We start from the raw sequence: 17,312 nt of genomic DNA on the forward strand, positions 1-17,312 counted from the left end.
AGTTCAGTTCTAGTTCAGTTCTAGTTCAGTTCTAGTTCAGTTCTAGTTCAGTTCTAGTTCAGTTCTAGTTCTAGTTCAGTTCTAGTTCAGTTCTAGTTCAGTTCTAGTTCAGTTCTAGTTCAGTTCTAGTTCAGTTCTAGTTCAGTTCTAGTTCAGTTCTAGTTCAGTTCTAGTTCAGTTCTAGTTCAGTTCTAGTTCAGTCTAGTTCAGTTCTAGTTCAGTTCTAGTTCAGTTCTAGTTCAGTTCTAGTTCATTTCTAGTTCAGTTCTAGTTCAGTTCTAGTTCAGTTCTAGTTCAGTTCTAGTTCATGTTCTAGTTCAGTTCTAGTTCAGTTCTAGTTCAGTTCTAGTTCAGTTCTAGTTCAGTTCTAGTTCAGTTCTAGTTCAGTTCTAGTTCAGTTCTAGTTCAGTTCTAGTTCAGTTCTAGTTCAGTTCTAGTTCAGTTCTAGTTCAGTTCTAGTTCAGTTCTAGTTCAGTTCTAGTTCAGTCTAGTTCAGTTTCTAGTTCAGTTCTAGTTCAGTTCTAGTTCAGCTTCTAGTTTCAGTTTATAGTTCAGTTCTAGTTCAGTTCCTAGTTTCAGTTCTAGTTTCAGTTCTAGTTCAGTTCTAGTTCAGTTCTAGTTCAGTTCTAGTTCAGTTCTAGTTCAGTTCTAGTTCAGTTCTAGTTCAGTTCCTAGTTCAGTTCTAGTTCTAGTTCAGTTCTAGTTCAGTTCTAGTTCAGTTCTAGTTCAGTTCTAGTTCAGTTCTAGTTCAGTTCTAGTTCAGTTCTAGTTCAGTTCTAGTTCAGTTCTAGTTCAGTTCTAGTTCAGTTCTAGTTCAGTTCTAGTTCAGTTCTAGTTCAGTTCTAGTTCTAGTTCAGTTCTAGTTCAGTTCTAGTTCAGTTCTAGTTCAGTTCTAGTTCAGTTCTAGTTCAGTTCTAGTTCAGTTCTAGTTCAGTTCTAGTTCAGTTCTAGTTCAGTTCTAGTGCAGTTCTAGTTCAGTTCCAGTTCAGTTCCAGTTCAGAACTAGTCAGGTGTAGTTCTAGTTTTGTTCTAGTTCTATTTCAGTTCTAGTTCATTTCTAGTTTGTTTCTAGTTCAGTTCTTGTTTTGTACTTTAATTTCATAAAGGTACTTTTTTACAAGAATATTTTAACATTTAAAAATTTTAATTACCCATACCTGATACCGGCTAATGTTGTGTTAATTTATAGGGTTGCCAGGACTTTAAATAAATGGGATTTTAAAAGGCATGTTTGTGGGTATAACACACCTATTTTTGTCAACAAAGATAAATCTAAATGATATGGAAATATCAAATAAGAAAAACTTGTTCAAAGGATTCAATAAAAAGTTGTTGGGGCCTTTATTGAAAAATGAAAATATAAATTTGTGCTTTTGTTAAGGGTTAAAGTTTTTGAAATATAAGTTTTAAATCAAAATAACTGAAAACTATTCAAATTTTGTTTTAACTTTCTAAAATTTTATTTTCTTATCAAAAATCTAACAAAATGTGGTCTGAACAGGCAAAATATAAAAACCATTTCCTACAAATACAATTGCAGCACTTAAAGCCAAAGCAAATTAATGAAATGGTTGATAAGGGTAAAAATTTGCACAATAATGTATAAAAAATAACTACAATTTAACTTAAATTTTCTAACAGAAATCCTTAAATGCCGACTGCATCGATGTGGATATGGTCAAGAAAAGCAATTTACCAAAGTAGGTGGCATTACCTGTAAAAGTGCTTTATATTTTGAGGATCGTGCTGAATTGGCTTATGGTTTCGGTACATTGCCCAAACTAATGCGTCAACTGGGCAGTGATGACTATTTGACCCAATGGAAGGCCATTAATTCTCTAGCTGAATATATAGAGAATCCTTTATATGCCCAAAGAGCAATAACACAATATGATATTGTGAGAAGGTAAAGGTTTTTCATGGGAAAAGTAAAAATGGTTTCTACCTATCATATTTTTCTTCCACAGATGTCAAAATGTTTTCCTACGCATACGTTTGAAGTATCGAAAGGTCAAATATCGAGAGATATACCGCTTGTTACATATTTTTTGTAAGTAGTTACTGTTTTTTATTATATTAACTTTTTTATTATATCTGTCATTTCTTTGCCCGTATGCTAATTCCAAGTTATTTGAATAATCTCATAATATTAGTTATTTGAGTTTTAACTATTGGCAACTCTAGTTTATACTCTCTCTTAAAATGAGAAAATTCCTTATCTAGATTTTTTCTCATGCTCTTTTTTTTGCATTTGTTTACATATAATGTTGCCAATTCAACTTAATGAAATCACTCCTATAAGGATAAATTAATCTCAATAATGCCATTTTTTTCTAGTTATCTTCCAGATCGTTTTCTATTTTAATTATATATGTGTTCATAGATCGTTCTATTTCATTCTAGATGTGTCCTATTTCAATTCTACTTTTGTTCTAGTTCAGTTCTAGTTGGAGTTCAGTTCCAGTTGTAGTTCAGTTCGGTCAGTTTTAGTTCTAGTTCAGTTCTAGTTCAGTTCTAGTTCAGTTCAGTTCTAGTTTAGTTCTAGTTCAGTTCTAGTTCAGTTCTAGTTCAGTTCTAGTTCAGTTCTAGTTCAGTTCTAGTTCAGTTCTAGTTCAATTCTAGTTCAATTCTAGTTCAGTTCTAGTAGTCAGTTCTAGTTCAGTTCTAGTTCTAGTTCAGTTCTAGTTCAGTTCTAGTTCAGTTCTAGTTCAGTTCTAGTTCAGTTCTAGTTCAGTTCTAGTTCAGTTCTAGTTCAGTTCTAGTTCAGTTCTAGTTCAGTTCTAGTTCAGTTCTAGTTCAGTTCTAGTTCAGTTCTAGTTCAGTTCTAGTTCAGTTCTAGTTCAGTTCTAGTTCAGTTCTAGTTCAGTTCTAGTTCAGTTCTAGTTTAGTTCTAGTTCAGTTCTACTTCAGTTCTAGTTCAGTTCTAGTTCAGTTCTAGTTCAGTTCTAGTTCAGTTCTAGTTCAGTTCTAGTTCAGTTCTAGTTCAGTTCTAGTTCAATTCTAGTTCAGTTCTAGTTCAGTTCTAGTTCAGTACTAGTTCAATTCTAGTTCAGTTCTAGTTCAGTTCTAGTTCAGTTCAAGTTCAGTTCTAGTTCAGTTCTAGTTCAGTTCTAGTTCATTTCTAGTTCAGTTCTAGTTCAATTCTAATTCAATTCTAGTTCAATTCTAGTTCAGTTTTAGTTCAGATCTAGTTCTATTCTAGTTTAGAAAAAATATATCAAAATGTAATCGATCCTTATTCCCTTTATAGATTACATAGCCATGCATAGAAATGGCGCTAAGAAAATTTTGGAAAAGCACCGTTTACTTGATCAATTCTATGCGATTATTAAAGAACGTAACAAACATCTAGAGGCATTATCGAAAATCTTACCCTTTCTTAGTCAAGATATTGAAAATTGCCTTGTACTAATCGATGATTATAAAGTTTACGATAAACTCTGTGATATTTGGCAAAGAGATCCTTGCATATCTTATTATCCTGCAGATTTGTGGCTGCATTTATCACACGTCATAGAGCAGACTCCGCAAGAAGCCATTCAAAGGGGTTTCTTTGATATTTTTTATCAACGCATAAAAGGTCAACTGTTCCAATATCATTTATGGGATATGAAATGTTTTGCCTTACTTTTACGCTGCCCCCAAGGTCAACAACTTTTTTTGCAAGTGGATGGTGTGAAATTATTGTATGGGATATTAAGCGATCAGCAGCAAAGTTTGGATTGCTATGAAAATATTGTATTTGCCCTAATGAATGGTTTATTTGCTAAGGCGGTTCTCTGGAGATGTAGGGAATTTACTGATTTACCTTTAATTTTAACTAATTTAGCAAAAGATCATGAGAAATTGAAGCAACAATTATTTTGTTTACAGGTGAGGATGATTAACGTGTTTTTTAGCTTCAAATATTGTTGTTTTTTATAATTCTTTAGACTTTACGCGAATTGGGGGTTATGCCGGTTATTAAACGTTTTATTAAAGCTAATTGTTTGGAAGATATCAAAAATCTTAATTGCAAATCCTCAATTAATGAACAGCAACGTTTGGAAATAGTTTATTGGTTGGAAAGAGAAATTTTTCATAGCAGTAATTTGAGAATGGAGTCGTTAGCTATTAATGAAATGTAAAATTTCTCAAAAATCTGTTTAGTAATAAAAAATTCTCAAAAAAAAAAAAAGAAAAACTAGAAATGAACTAGAACTGAACTAGAACTGAACTAGAACAGAACTAGAACTGAAGTAGAACTGAAGTAGAACTGAACTAGAACTGAACTAGAACTGAACTGGAACTGAACTAGAACTGAACTAGAAGTGAACTAGAATTGAACTAGAACTGAACTAGAACTGAACTAGAACTGAACTAGAACTGAACTAGAACTGAACTAGAACTGAACTAGAACTGAACTAGAACTGAACTAGAACTGAACTAGAACTGAACTAGAACTGAACTGATCTAGAACTGAACTAGAACTGAACTAGAACTGAACTGAACTGAACTAGAACTGAACTAGAACTGAACTAGAACTGAACTGAACTAGAACTGAACTAGAACTGAACTAGAACTGAACTAGAACTGAACTAGAACTGAACTAGAACTGAACTAGAACTGAACTAGAACTGAACTAGAACTGAACTAGAACTGAACTAGAACTGAACTAGAACTGAACTAGAACTGAACTAGAACTGAACTAGAACTGAACTAGAACTGAACTAGAACTGAACTAGAACAACTAACTGAACTAGAACTGAACTAGAACTGAACTAGAACTGAACTAGAACTGAACTAGAACTGAACTAGAACTGAACTAGAACTGAACTAGAACTGAACTAGAACTGAACTAGAACTGAACTAGAACTGAACTAGAACTGAACTAGAACTGAACTAGAACTGAACTAGAACTGAACTAGAACTGAACTAGAACTGAACTAGAACTGAACTAGAACTGAACTAGAACTGAACTAGAACTGAACTAGAACTGAACTAGAACTGAACTAGAACTGAACTAGAACTGAACTAGAACTAGAACTGAACTAGAACTGAACTAGAACTGAACTAGAACTGAACTAGAACTGAACTAGAACTGAACTAGAACTGAAATAGAACTGAAATAGAACTGAACTAGAACTGAACTAGAACTGAACTAGAACTGAACTAGAACTGAACTAGAACTGAACTAGAACTGAACTGAACTAGAAACTGAACTAGAACTGAACTAGAACTAGAACTGAACTAGAACTGAACTAGAACTGAACTAGAACTGAACTAGAACTGATCTAGAACTGAACTAGAACTGAACTAGAACTGAACTAGAACTGAACTAGAACTGAACTAGAACTGAACTAGAACTGAACTAGAACTGAACTAGAACTGAACTAGAACTGAACTAGAACTGAACTAGAACTGAACTAGAACTGAACTAGAACTGAACTAGAACTGAACTAGAACTGAACTAGAACTGAACTAGAACTGAACTAGAACTGAACTAGAACTGAACTAGAACTGAACTAGAACTGAACTAGAACTGATCTAGACTGAACTAGAACTAAACTAGAACTGAACTAGAACTGAACTAGAACTGAACTAGAACTGAACTAGAACTGAACTAGAACTGAACTAGAACTGAAGTAGAACTGAAGTAGAACAGAACTAGAACTGAACTAGACTGAACTAGAACTGAACTAGAACTGAGCTGAACTAGAACTGAACTAGAACTGAACTAGAACTGAGCTGAACTAGAACTGAACTAGAACTAGAACTGAACTAGAACTGAACTAGAATTGAACTAGAACTGAACTAGAACTGAACTGAAGTAGAACTGAACTAGAGCTGAACTAGAACTGAACTAGAACTGAACTAGAACTGAACTAGAACTGAACTAGAACTGAACTAGAACTGAACTAGAACTGAACTAGAAGTGAACTAGAACTGAACTAGAACTGATCTAGAACTGAACTAGAACTGAACTACAACTGAACTAGAACTGAACTAGAACTGAACTAGAACTGAACTAGAACTGAACTAGAACTGAACTAGAACTGAACTAGAACTGAACTAGAACTGAACTAGAACTGAACTAGAACTGAACTAGAACTGAACTAGAACTGAACTAGAACTGAACTAGAACTGAACTAGAACTGAACTAGAACTGAACCAGAACTGAACCAGAACTGAACTAGAACTGAACTAGAACTGAACTAGAACTGAACTAGAACTGAACTAGAACTGAACTAGAACTGAACCAGAACTGAACCAGAACTGAACTAGAACTGAACTAGAATTGAACTTAAACTGAAAATGCCTTTGATTACATTTTTTTTATATTAAAATGAAAATATCGTTTATTAGTCCATCATTAGAAAAAGTCTCTTAATACATTTGTTTTGAAGCAATCTCCATATATAAGATCACATGTTGGTAATTCATTACCTCCATTCTCAATATTTATACTAAAATTTAAAGAAAAACAAGATTATATGTATTAAATCCAACATAATATATACGCAAACTTAACTCACTCATATCTAAGTTCCTTAATCTCTCGCCTAATGTCATTGAAAATTTCGTTTATTTTCATTGTTTTAGCATGATGGCGAAATTTTTGTGAAAATACCTCCAAAAAGGGACTATCTAAATAGTTTCTTTCATATTCACAGGCTTTTAGGGTTTGCGACAAACCATAAGATAAAGTTCTTCCTAAATTAACTTTACTTTTACGTTCTTTTATCATATCGTTGATTTTATCCAGTTCTTCATCATCTATATCACGAATATCTAAAAGTTTTTGAATTACAAATAATCGCTTCACATTTGTTAAGTAGATATTGGTTTTTATTTTTGTAAGAATTTCAGATTCCAAAAGAACATTTATTTTATCGGAAGTTTGTATAAATTGTTCATAGGGACACTGATTGTCCAAAATTATAATGCATATGTAATTAAATAATTCAAAATTTGTGCGGCTAACTGGAATTGGGTAAAATTTGAATTTATTTATTTGAATGGAAAATTTAATTAAGCCCCTGTGATACTACTTACGCTGCTCAACAACATTAAGTAATGCTTTCTCCGTCAAATTATTAAATATCTGAACTTTATTTTGTTGACTTTCCATTGCCTCCTTTAAAATGTTGACTTGTCTGTCGTAATTTAAAACCCAATTAAATATGAACGTATTGCAATCGCAATTTATTGTAATTATTTCACTTTCAACTTCAACAAAATTTTCTAATGACATTTTGGGCCTGTTTTTGGTATGATAATGATCAAGCAATTGCTGATCTTCTAATAAATGGTCGCTGCTAATATGTGCTAAACAAGACATGTTGATAAAATTTTGCAAATGAACTAATCGAAACAAAATTATTAACTTCTTACTCATGCAAAAAGATCTATTCATAAAAGCTTTTTTCCAGTGTAGCCAAAGTATTGTTGTAATCATGAAATTCGGCAAATTCCCGAATTTTTGCAAAACATAAATCTTTTCAATATAATTTTATTCATAGATTTCGAAAAGAACTTGGAAACTAGTTGATAATTGAAAAAGCTTTTCCACCAGTTAGTCCAGCTCTTTAAACACAATACATATAGTATATACATATATATATATATATCGGGAAAATCCCGAATTATAAAATTTGTATGGCAATCCATTTAAAAAGATAACATTTTAAAGCTCTTTCTAATTGTTGATAAAATGAGTGCTGCCAGCTATTTCCTACAACAGAAAAGCACCTAGTGGCACCTCTATGCTTTGTTTTACTAAAGCTTTCAATAACAATAACTTTTGTGTTTGAACAAAGCTTTTCTTTAACATTAAGCTAATGTTTAAATAACAGTAATAAAAGCTTAACATTAGACACAGGGATGGAAAAGTAAAAAAAAGTGGTTTGTAGTAAGAAAGAAAAATGTGTTCATTTGAAAATATACGAATAATCGATTAAAGTTAAGCGATTAATCGAATAAAAATACATGTTTAAACATCAAAAACAAATAAATACTTTTAACGATAAGAAAAATGTAAAAAAAAAAATTATTCGATTAAAATAATTCGAATAATCGATTAAAGTTAATCGAATAAAACTATTTGTTAAAACATCAAAAACAATTAAATTTACTTCGAATCATAAGAAAATAGCGTAAAAAGTCGTTTGAATTCAACAAAATTATTCGAATAAACGAATAGAAAGGGTATCAGATTAATCGAATAAATATTTTGCAGAAATTTGTTAAAATCTATTGAATTTTTCTTTATTACTAAGAAAAATGTGTAAAAATCTATTAGATTAAAATGAATCGCATAATCGATTAAGGTTAACCGATTAAACGTTTAATATTAATCGAATAATCAATTAAAGTAATTGCAAAAACATAAAAAAACAATTACATGTTGTTTTAACTAAAAGAAAAATGTGTAAAAATTCATTCGATTAAAATTATTCGAATAATCGATTAAAGTTAGTCGATTAATAGAATAAAAATATGGGTTAAACCATAAACAAATTTTATGAATTTTATTTTAGTGTTAAGAAAATTCCCTAAAAATGGTTTTGTTAAAAATTATTCGAATTATTCGATTAAAGTTAACCGATTAATCGTTTAAATTTTTTTTAAACTCCTTAAAATAATGGAAAAATCTTTTACTAATGAACAAAATTAATAAAAATGATTTTTTTTTTGAAAATTTTACGAATAATCGAATAAATTTAATCGATTAATCGTTTAAAAAAATTTGCAAAAACTCATTAAAATAATTGAAAAGTCCTGCAATAATAATAAAAATCAATAAAAATGTATTTTTATGAAAATTATTCGAATAATCGAATAAATTTAATCGATTAATCGAATAAAAGTTTAGGGTTAACCTTTAAAAATAATTATAATTTTATATTAGTGTTCTGAAGAACACATAAAAAAGGTTTTGCATAAAATTATTCGAATAATCGAATAAAGTTAAGCATTTAATCGTTTAGAAAATCTTTTTAAAATCCGTTAAAATAGTGGAAAATCTTGCAATAATATATAAAATTAATAAAAATAAATTTTTAAAAAAATTATTCGAATAATCGTTCAAAGTTAATCGATTAATCGAATGATAAATTTTTTTTAAACCTTAAAAATAATTAAAATTTCGTTTTAGTGTTAAGAAAATGGTTTTGCAAAAAATTATTCGAATAATCGAATAAAGTTAAGCGATTAATCGTTTAGAAAATCTTTTTAAAATCTTTTTAAAATCCGTTAAAATAGTGGAAAAATCCTTCAGTAATAAGTAAAATGAGTAAAAATACATTTTTACAAAAATTATTCGAATAATCGATTAAAGTTAACCGATTAATCGAATAAAAATTTTGATTAAACCCTTAAAAATTATTAAAATTTCATATTAGTATTAAGAAAATTAAGTAAAAATGGTTTTGCAAAAAATTATTCGAATAATCGAATAAAGTTAAGCGATTAATCGTTTAGAAAAACTCTTAACAATACGTAAAAATAATGGAAAAATCTTTCAATAATAAGTAAAATTTATAAAAATAATTTTTTATAAAAATTATTCGAATAATCGTTCAAAATAAACCGAATAATCGAATAAAAATTTTGATTAAACCATTGAAAATAATAAAAATTTCATATTAGTGTTAAGAAGAACACATACAAATGGTTTTGCAAAAAATTATTCGAATAATCGAATAAAGTTAAGCGATTAATCGTTTAGAAAAAATCTTAACAATACGTACAAATAATGGAAAAATCTTTCAATAATAAGTAAAATTTATAAAAATAATTTTTTATAAAAATTATTCGAATAATCGTTCAAAATAAACCAATTAATCGAATAAAAATTTTGATTAAACCATTAAAAATAATAAAAATTTCATATTAGTATTAAGAGAAACACATAAAAATGGTTTTGGCAAAAAATTATTCGAATAATCGATTAAAGTTAAACGATTAATCGTTTAGATAATTATTTTAAAATCCGTTTAAATAATGGAAAAATCTTTCATTAATATTTAAAATTAATTTAACATTTTTTTTATAAAAATTATTCGAATAATCGATTAATGTTATCCGATTAATCGTATAAAATTTTGGCTAAACCCTTAAAAATAATTAAAATTTCATATTAGTATTAAGAAGAACACATAAAAATGGTTTTGGAAAAAAATTATTCGAATAATCGATTAAAGTTAAACGATTAATCGTTTAAAATATGTTTTTAAAATCCGTTAAAATAGTAGAAAAATCTCTTAATAATAAGTAAAATGAATAAGAATTATTTTTTATAAAAATTATACGATTAATCGGTTAAAATTATTCGATTATTCGAATAATTTTTTTTAATTCTTTAAAAATAATTAAATATTTATATTAGTAATAAGAAGAACACATAAAAATGGTTTTGCAAAAAATTATTCGAATAATCGATTAAAGTTATACGATTAATCGTTTAGAAATTCTTGAAATCCGTTAAAATAATGGAAAAATCTTTCAATCATGAGAAAAGTTAAAAAAATTTATTTTTGCAAAAATTATTCGAATAATCGATTAAAGTTAAACGATTAATCGTTCATTTTAGTTCACAAAACCCCTAAATAAATGATGTTTTAATGAAATTTACTATATTTTTTTCTTTTATTCATAAAATTTCTCCACTTTTGGCTTTATAACCGTTAATTTCTCCTCACTACCCCTTACTGTGTTTACACTAACAAACCCTTAAAAATTTTCTTTCCCCTAATTTAAAACTTTGTCCCAAACAGCTGTTTTGTTCAACAATAATGTAAACAAACTTTTTATACTTGTTTTAAAGATAGAGAGACATAGAGAGCGTTTGAAAACAAAAAGTAAACAGAGCAAATATAACAGGGAAATATAGAGAGAGTGAGTGAGTGAGAGAGTTTAGAAAAGCTTTAACCGTTACAATATGAACCGTTAATGTAAGAAGAATGTTTATTATTTATATATATGATAAGATTTTCCAGCATCAAATTTAGTTTACTGTAAACTCGCGTACGGTATGGTTTTAATTTGTTTGTGATCCTCTTACTCACACACATATATACTACATATACTCAACAAATTTAAAAGGATTACGGTTTTAATAATTGAAAATATATAGAGTAAAGGAATATAAAGAAATATAACGGTTTTGTGTGTGGGAGCGCGTTTGGGTTTGTCGGTTTGTTAATACTTTTTCACATCATTTTTAAACTAGAGAAGAGAGCTTTTCTTACGGCTACTGTTATCGTCGTTGTTGTTGTTGTCGTATTTATGATTTGTTACTTTCGTGTGCTTTGTAGTTTTTCCTTGTGTTCGTTTGTCTGTATGGGAATTTTAGCGAAACAACAACATTTATAAGAAGAATCTACATAATTTAACGGTTAGACGTGCTAATCCTTGTTGAATACTTTATGTTTGTTATAATTTTCATATCAGTTATGTTGTAACTTTCGTCGGTTAAACACGTAACGTAACGGTGGTTTGGTTATTTACGTATTAATTTAATAAAACGTAAAGCAATTGTAAATCTCTAAATAAAACGAAAATTATAAAAATAAAATGAAATAAAAAGAAATTTATAAAGTTTGAAAATATTGAAAATTTAAAAAAAAAATTTGAAAGAAAAATTATAGAAAAATAATAAAAATAAAATGAAAATTTTCTTAAAATTAAGAAAAATTTTAAAAAAGTGAATAAAAAAAGGTGCTTAAAAAGGAAATTTCAATAAACAGCCTTAAAGTGAATTTGATTTTCCTTTAATTTTATACGAAGTGGAAAAATAATCGAATAATCTAACACACTTAACCGATTAAACGTTTAAAAATATATAAAAATCCAAAATCCAAAAATTCGTTGAAAATTATTCGAATAATCGATTAAAATTATTCGATTAAACGTTAAAAAGATTCGTTTAATAATTAAACAAATTTGAAATTTATTGTGAAAAATTAAAAATATTGCAATTTTTTTGGTAAAATTTTTTAAAAATCATCGATTAATCGTTCGAAATATTACGATTAATCGTTTAAAATTATTCCAAAAATTTTGAAAAATTTTTTAATTTTCTTTTAATAATGAGAAAAATTAAAAAAATCGAGCGATTAAAAATTATTCGAATAATTGTTGAAAAATATTCGATTAATCGTTTCAAAATGTTCGTTTAACAATTAAAAAAATTGAAAAATTTAAAACAATTAAATTACTTTAGAAGTTTTTATGTAAAATATTAGTAAAATAATCGATTAATCGTTCGAATTTACACGATTAATCGTCTAAAATATTCCAAAAATTATTAAAAACAATTACAATTCTATTTAATAATAAAAAAAAAAATGGGAAAAATTTCGATTAAAATTATTCGGTTAAAATCGAATCGAATAATCGCTCAAAATTATTCGATCAATCATTTAAACAAAATCTAAAATAATCAAAAATGATCAATTTTAAAAACTTAAACAAAATCATAAACATTTTTATGAATAATTTTCACAAAGTAATCGAATAATCGTTTGAAATTGTTCGAATAATCATCTAAAATAATCCAAAAATCGTTAAAAAACAATTGAGTTTTCATTTAATAATAATTAATCATATGAACAAAATCTATAATAATCAAAAATTATCAATTTTAAAAATTGTTAACTTAAACTTAAATTATACAATTTTTATGAATAAATTATAAAAATGTAATCGAGTAATCGTTCAAAATTGTACGATTAATCGTCTGAAATATTCCAAAAATCGTCAAAAATAATTGAGTTTTCATTTAATAATACGAAAATGGGGAAAAAATGTTCGATTAAAATTACTCGAATAATCGATTAAAATAGAATCGAATAATCGCCTAAAATTATTCCATTAATCATTTAAACAAAATCTATAATAATCAAAAATAATAAATTTTAAAAATTATAAAAATTTCTAAGAATAATTTCTAAAAAGTAATCGAATAATCGTTTAAAATTGTACGAATAATCGTCTAAAATAATGCAAAAATCTTCATAAACAATAAGATCTTCATTAAATAAAAAGAAAAAGGAAAAAAAATTGTTCGATTAAAATTTTTCGAATAATCGATTAAAATTATTCGAATAATCGCTTAAAATTATTCAATTAATCATTTAAACAAAATCAATAATAATCAAAAATGATAAATTTTAAAGAATTTAAAAATTTTTTACAAATACTTTTTTAAAAAGTAATCGAATAATCTTCCGAAATAGTACGATTAATCGTTTGAAATAGTACGATTAATCGTTTAAAAATTATTCCAAAAATCGTCAAAAAACAAATGAGTTTTCTTTTACTAATAAGAAAATTAAAAACAACATTCAATTAATCGGTTAAAAGCAAACGAATAATCGCATAAAATTATTCGATTAATCGAATAATCGTTGGAAATTGTAAAATTATTCGATATATCCTTTACAATTTATTTCCAAATCGTTGATATCAATTGAATTTCTTTTCAATGTTAAGAAAGTTGTGAAAAAATTTCTAACGATTAAAATTATTCGAATAATCGGTGAAAGTTAATTAATCGATTAAAAATGTTTCGAATATTCTTAAAAACAATGAAATTATCTTTTCATTAAAATCAACTAAAGTTTCTTTCAATAATAAAAATTTTAATCTTACGATTAAAATTATCCGAATAATAAGTGACAGTTGTGCCATTAATCGTTATAAAAATACTCCAGAAATCCTAAAAAGCAATCCAATTTTTCTTTTCCCTAAATGTGCATTTCAATTCAAGTGAATTTTCATTCAATGATAAAAAGACAGTGAAAATTTTTTTATGATTAAAATTATTCGAATAATCGGCGAAAGATGTGAGATTAATCGATAAAAAATATTCAAAAACTTTTTAAAAGCAATAAAATTTTCTTTAAGAAATAAAAAAATATGCAAAAATTTGGACGATTAAAATTATTCGAATAATCGATTAATGTTATTCGATTAATCGGTTAGAAATATTTGTTTATACAACAAAAACAATTGGAGTTTCCTTTAGAAACAAGAAAACAATTGTAAAAATTTGGTTGTTTAAAATTATTCGAATAATCGATTAAAATTAATCGAATAAAAATAGTTGCAAAATCATGTAAATCAATGGCAAATTGCTTTAAAAAATTAAAAATGTATAAAAATCTTTTCATTTAAATTTATTCGTTTATTCAATTAAAATTATCCGAATAATCGATTAAAATTATCAGATTGTTCGTTAAAAATATTTCCCGAAATTGTCAAAAACATTTGAAAATGTCTTTTAATTTTTCAAATTATGTGTAAAAATTCGTTCGATTAAAATTATTCGAGTAATCGATTAAAATTATCCGAATAATCGATAAAAATTATCCAATCGTTCGTTTAAAATATTTCCAAAAATTGTCAAAAACATTTGAAATATCTTTTAATTTTTAAAATAATGTGTAAATATTCGTTTGATTAAAATTATTCGAGTAATCGATTAAAATTATACGAATAATCGATTAAAATTATCCGATTATTCGTTTAAAATATTTCCCGAAATTGTCAAAAACATTTGAAATATCTTTTCATTTTTAAAATAATGTGTAAATATTCGTTTGATTAAAATTATTCGAGTAATCGATTAAAATTATCCGAATAATCGAATAAAAAAGTTAAAAAATCTCTAAACATTGGTTATGTTTTCCTTTAGTGACTAAAAAATGTGTAAAAATACTTTCAATTAATATTATTCGAATAATCGATTAAAATTATCCGATTAATCGTATTCAGATTTTTAGTAAAAACAACAAAATTTTTTATCAAACATTTTAATTTTAGTGAAAAAAAATCATTTTTAGAGATTTAATTAAAAGTATCCGAGTAATCGCTTAAAATTATCCGATTAATCGTATACAGATTTTTTACGGAAAAATCGAAATTTAAGTAAAAATAGGAAAAAGCGTTTTCTTAAGAAGAATTTTCATAAAACTTTTTCTAAAGAAAGCAGAATATTTTCTTATAGAAATGTATCTTCTTAAGAAGAATCTTTTCCTATAGAAAAGTGTTTTCTTAAGAGGAATATTTTCCTATAGAAAAGTGTATTCTTAAGAAGAATTCCTATGGAAAATTGTATTCTTAAGAAGAATTTCTATAGAAAAGTGTCTTTTTAAGAAGAATCTTTTCTTGTGGAAAAGTGTCTTCTTCAGAGCAACATTTCCTAAAGAAAAGTGTCTTCTTAAGAAGAATCTTTTTCTATAGAAAAGTGTCTTCTTAAGAAGAATTTTTTTCTATAGAAAAGTGTCTTCTTAAGAAGAATCTTTTTCTATAGAAAAGTGTCTTCTTAAGAAGAATCTTTTTCTATAGAAAAGTGTCTTCTTAAGAAGAATCTTTTTCTATAGAAAAGTGTCTTCTTAAGAAGAATCTTTTCCTATAGGAAAGTGCCTTCTTAGAATAATCTTTTCCTATAGAAAATAGTATTCTTAAGAAAAATCGTTTGCTATAGAAAAGTGAGAAGAATATTGTCTTATAGAAAAGTGTGTTCTTTAGAACACTCTATCCTATAGAAGCTTGTATTCTTTTCTCTCTTGTTTTTATAGAAAAACGTGTTCGTTTGTAGCATAATTTAAGGTGTTTTAAAAAAATTTCAAATTTGTTGCATACTTTAAGGCTGTTTTCTCAATAACTCAACTTTATCTTTAATTTTGTTTAAAAATTATTTTCGTGTTTTTACAGATAAAAGTGCTACAAATCTAAAAAAAAATCAAGTGAAAAGTGAAAATTTTAAAGAAAATTTTAGAAAAAAATATTTTAAAGTAAAAATTCCATAAAATCACTTTGAAAAAATTGATAGTTTTATCACAGCAACAATGTTGCCTTTACCTTTAACTACAATAATGTCTACTAAAAAATCAACAAAATCTTCATTATCATCAACAACTACAACTACAAATTTATGGCCACGAAGTCAACAACAAATACAATTTAATGCCAACAAGACAGTAGCAGCACAAACAAAACATCAACAACATAATAATAACAACAATAAAAAACATGCAACAAATACAAAAAGTATAACAAAAGTTGCCACAATTGCAAATAGCAAGTGTATGAAAAATAAAAGAAATATCATAACAGCATCAGTAGCAGCAGTTGCATATAAACCCAGTAAACATCAACAGCAACATCATAGTAAACTAACTACACTTAATAACAACATTCTTATTGACAACGAAACTAGTTGTAGCAGCAACAGCACCAACAACAATAACATTAATACTTTTAGTAGTAAAAATAGTAGAATTTGTTGTAAAAATGCTATTAAACGTAAGCAGAAACGAAATAACTGTTGGTTGTTGTCATCATCAGCATCATCTGTAACATCATCAGCGACATCATACTCCTGGATATTTTGCCTTTGGTTATGGATAGCAATTTCATCATTGGCCTTTGTTCATTGTTCACCTTCACCATCTTCATCGATACAACAACTACAAAAAAGAGGTAAGTTTAATTTTTTCTTATTACTTTTTCATCTAAAAGCTTTTTTTAAAATATTTACGTAACTTATGAACTAAACTAGAGCAATATTGTTGCTTTAAACGTGAAAAAAATATTGCCTAGTTTTAGGGTGTATGATACAAAAAGAGTATATGTTACGGAGGGAAAGAATTTTTCATTACTACAAGAGAGTGGCTCCTTCTATAGACTAGACTAGAATATAGACTAAACTATAGACTAATCTAGTTATAGACTAAATATAGACAAAATTATGGACTAAAATATAGACTAAACTATAGACTAGACTAGACTATAGACTAGACTATAGACTAGACTATAGACTAGACTATAGACTAGACTATAGACTAGACTATAGACTAGGCTATAGACTAGCCTATAGACTAGAATATAGAGTAGACTATAGACTAAAATAAAGACTAGGCTATAGACTAGCCTATAGACTAGAATATAGAGTAGACTATAGACTAAAATAAAGACTAGACTGTAGACTAGACTATAGACTACACTATAGACTACACTATAGACTACACTATAGACTACACTATAGACTACACTATAGACTAGATTAGACTATAGACTAGACTATAGACTAGACTATAGACTAGACTATAGACTAGACTATAGACTAGACTAGACTATAGACTAGACTAGACTATAGACTAGACTAGACTATAGACTAGACTAGACTATAGACTAGACTAGACTATAGACTAGACTAGACTATAGACTAGACTAGACTATAGACTAGACTAGACTATAGACTAGACTAGACTATAGACTAGACTAGACTATAGACTAGACTATAGACTAGACTATAGACTAGA

General features: G+C 27.2%; 3 protein-coding genes across 3 annotated transcripts in view; 2 read left to right on the forward strand and 1 right to left on the reverse strand.

The window, feature by feature from the left end:
• The first annotated feature begins 1,412 nt into the window (after positions 1–1,412).
• On the forward strand, positions 1,413–4,127 carry LOC119606513. The gene is made up of 5 exons (XM_037960047.1): positions 1,413–1,580; positions 1,642–1,906; positions 1,968–2,050; positions 3,251–3,873; positions 3,933–4,127. Exons 1-5 carry the CDS (start codon positions 1,487–1,489, stop codon positions 4,125–4,127), a joined length of 1,260 nt encoding a protein of 419 aa, XP_037815975.1. The 5' UTR covers positions 1,413–1,486.
• A 2,182-nt stretch (positions 4,128–6,309) lies between these two features.
• On the reverse strand, positions 6,310–7,331 carry LOC119606511. Its single transcript, XM_037960044.1, has 3 exons — positions 7,036–7,331; positions 6,516–6,963; positions 6,310–6,446 (listed from the first exon to the last, which is right to left on the reverse strand). Exons 1-3 carry the CDS (start codon positions 7,319–7,321, stop codon positions 6,353–6,355), a joined length of 828 nt encoding a protein of 275 aa, XP_037815972.1. The 5' UTR covers positions 7,322–7,331; the 3' UTR covers positions 6,310–6,352.
• An 8,466-nt stretch (positions 7,332–15,797) lies between these two features.
• Positions 15,798–17,312, forward strand: part of LOC119606514 — a gene marked incomplete at its 3' end in the record, with an annotated part of 164,737 nt that continues 163,222 nt past the window's right edge. Inside the window, exon 1 of the mRNA XM_037960048.1 lies at positions 15,798–16,470. Within this exon, the coding sequence (XP_037815976.1) occupies positions 15,837–16,470 (634 nt within the window). The remainder of the gene's footprint in view (positions 16,471–17,312) is intronic.

This window comes from Lucilia sericata, unplaced genomic scaffold, assembly GCF_015586225.1.
Source record: "Lucilia sericata isolate MDLA Ls3-8-SP2 unplaced genomic scaffold, ASM1558622v1 Contig000596F_arrow, whole genome shotgun sequence".
NCBI classification, from domain to species: domain Eukaryota; kingdom Metazoa; phylum Arthropoda; class Insecta; order Diptera; family Calliphoridae; genus Lucilia; species Lucilia sericata.

Coding starts and splice junctions, on each gene's coding strand:
- LOC119606513 (XM_037960047.1), top strand. CDS start 1,487: ATGTGGTCTGAACAGGCAAAATATAAAAACCATTTCCTACAAATACAA. Junction 1,581..1,641: donor TAATGAAATGGTTGATAAGG/GTAAAAATTTGC, acceptor ATTTTCTAACAG/AAATCCTTAAATGCCGACTG. Junction 3,874..3,932: donor AACAATTATTTTGTTTACAG/GTGAGGATGATT, acceptor ATAATTCTTTAG/ACTTTACGCGAATTGGGGGT.
- LOC119606511 (XM_037960044.1), bottom strand. CDS start 7,321: ATGTCTTGTTTAGCACATATTAGCAGCGACCATTTATTAGAAGATCAG. Junction 6,964..7,035: donor ACTTAATGTTGTTGAGCAGC/GTAAGTAGTATC, acceptor ACCCAATTCCAG/TTAGCCGCACAAATTTTGAA. Junction 6,447..6,515: donor ATTAAGGAACTTAGATATGA/GTGAGTTAAGTT, acceptor TTTAAATTTTAG/TATAAATATTGAGAATGGAG.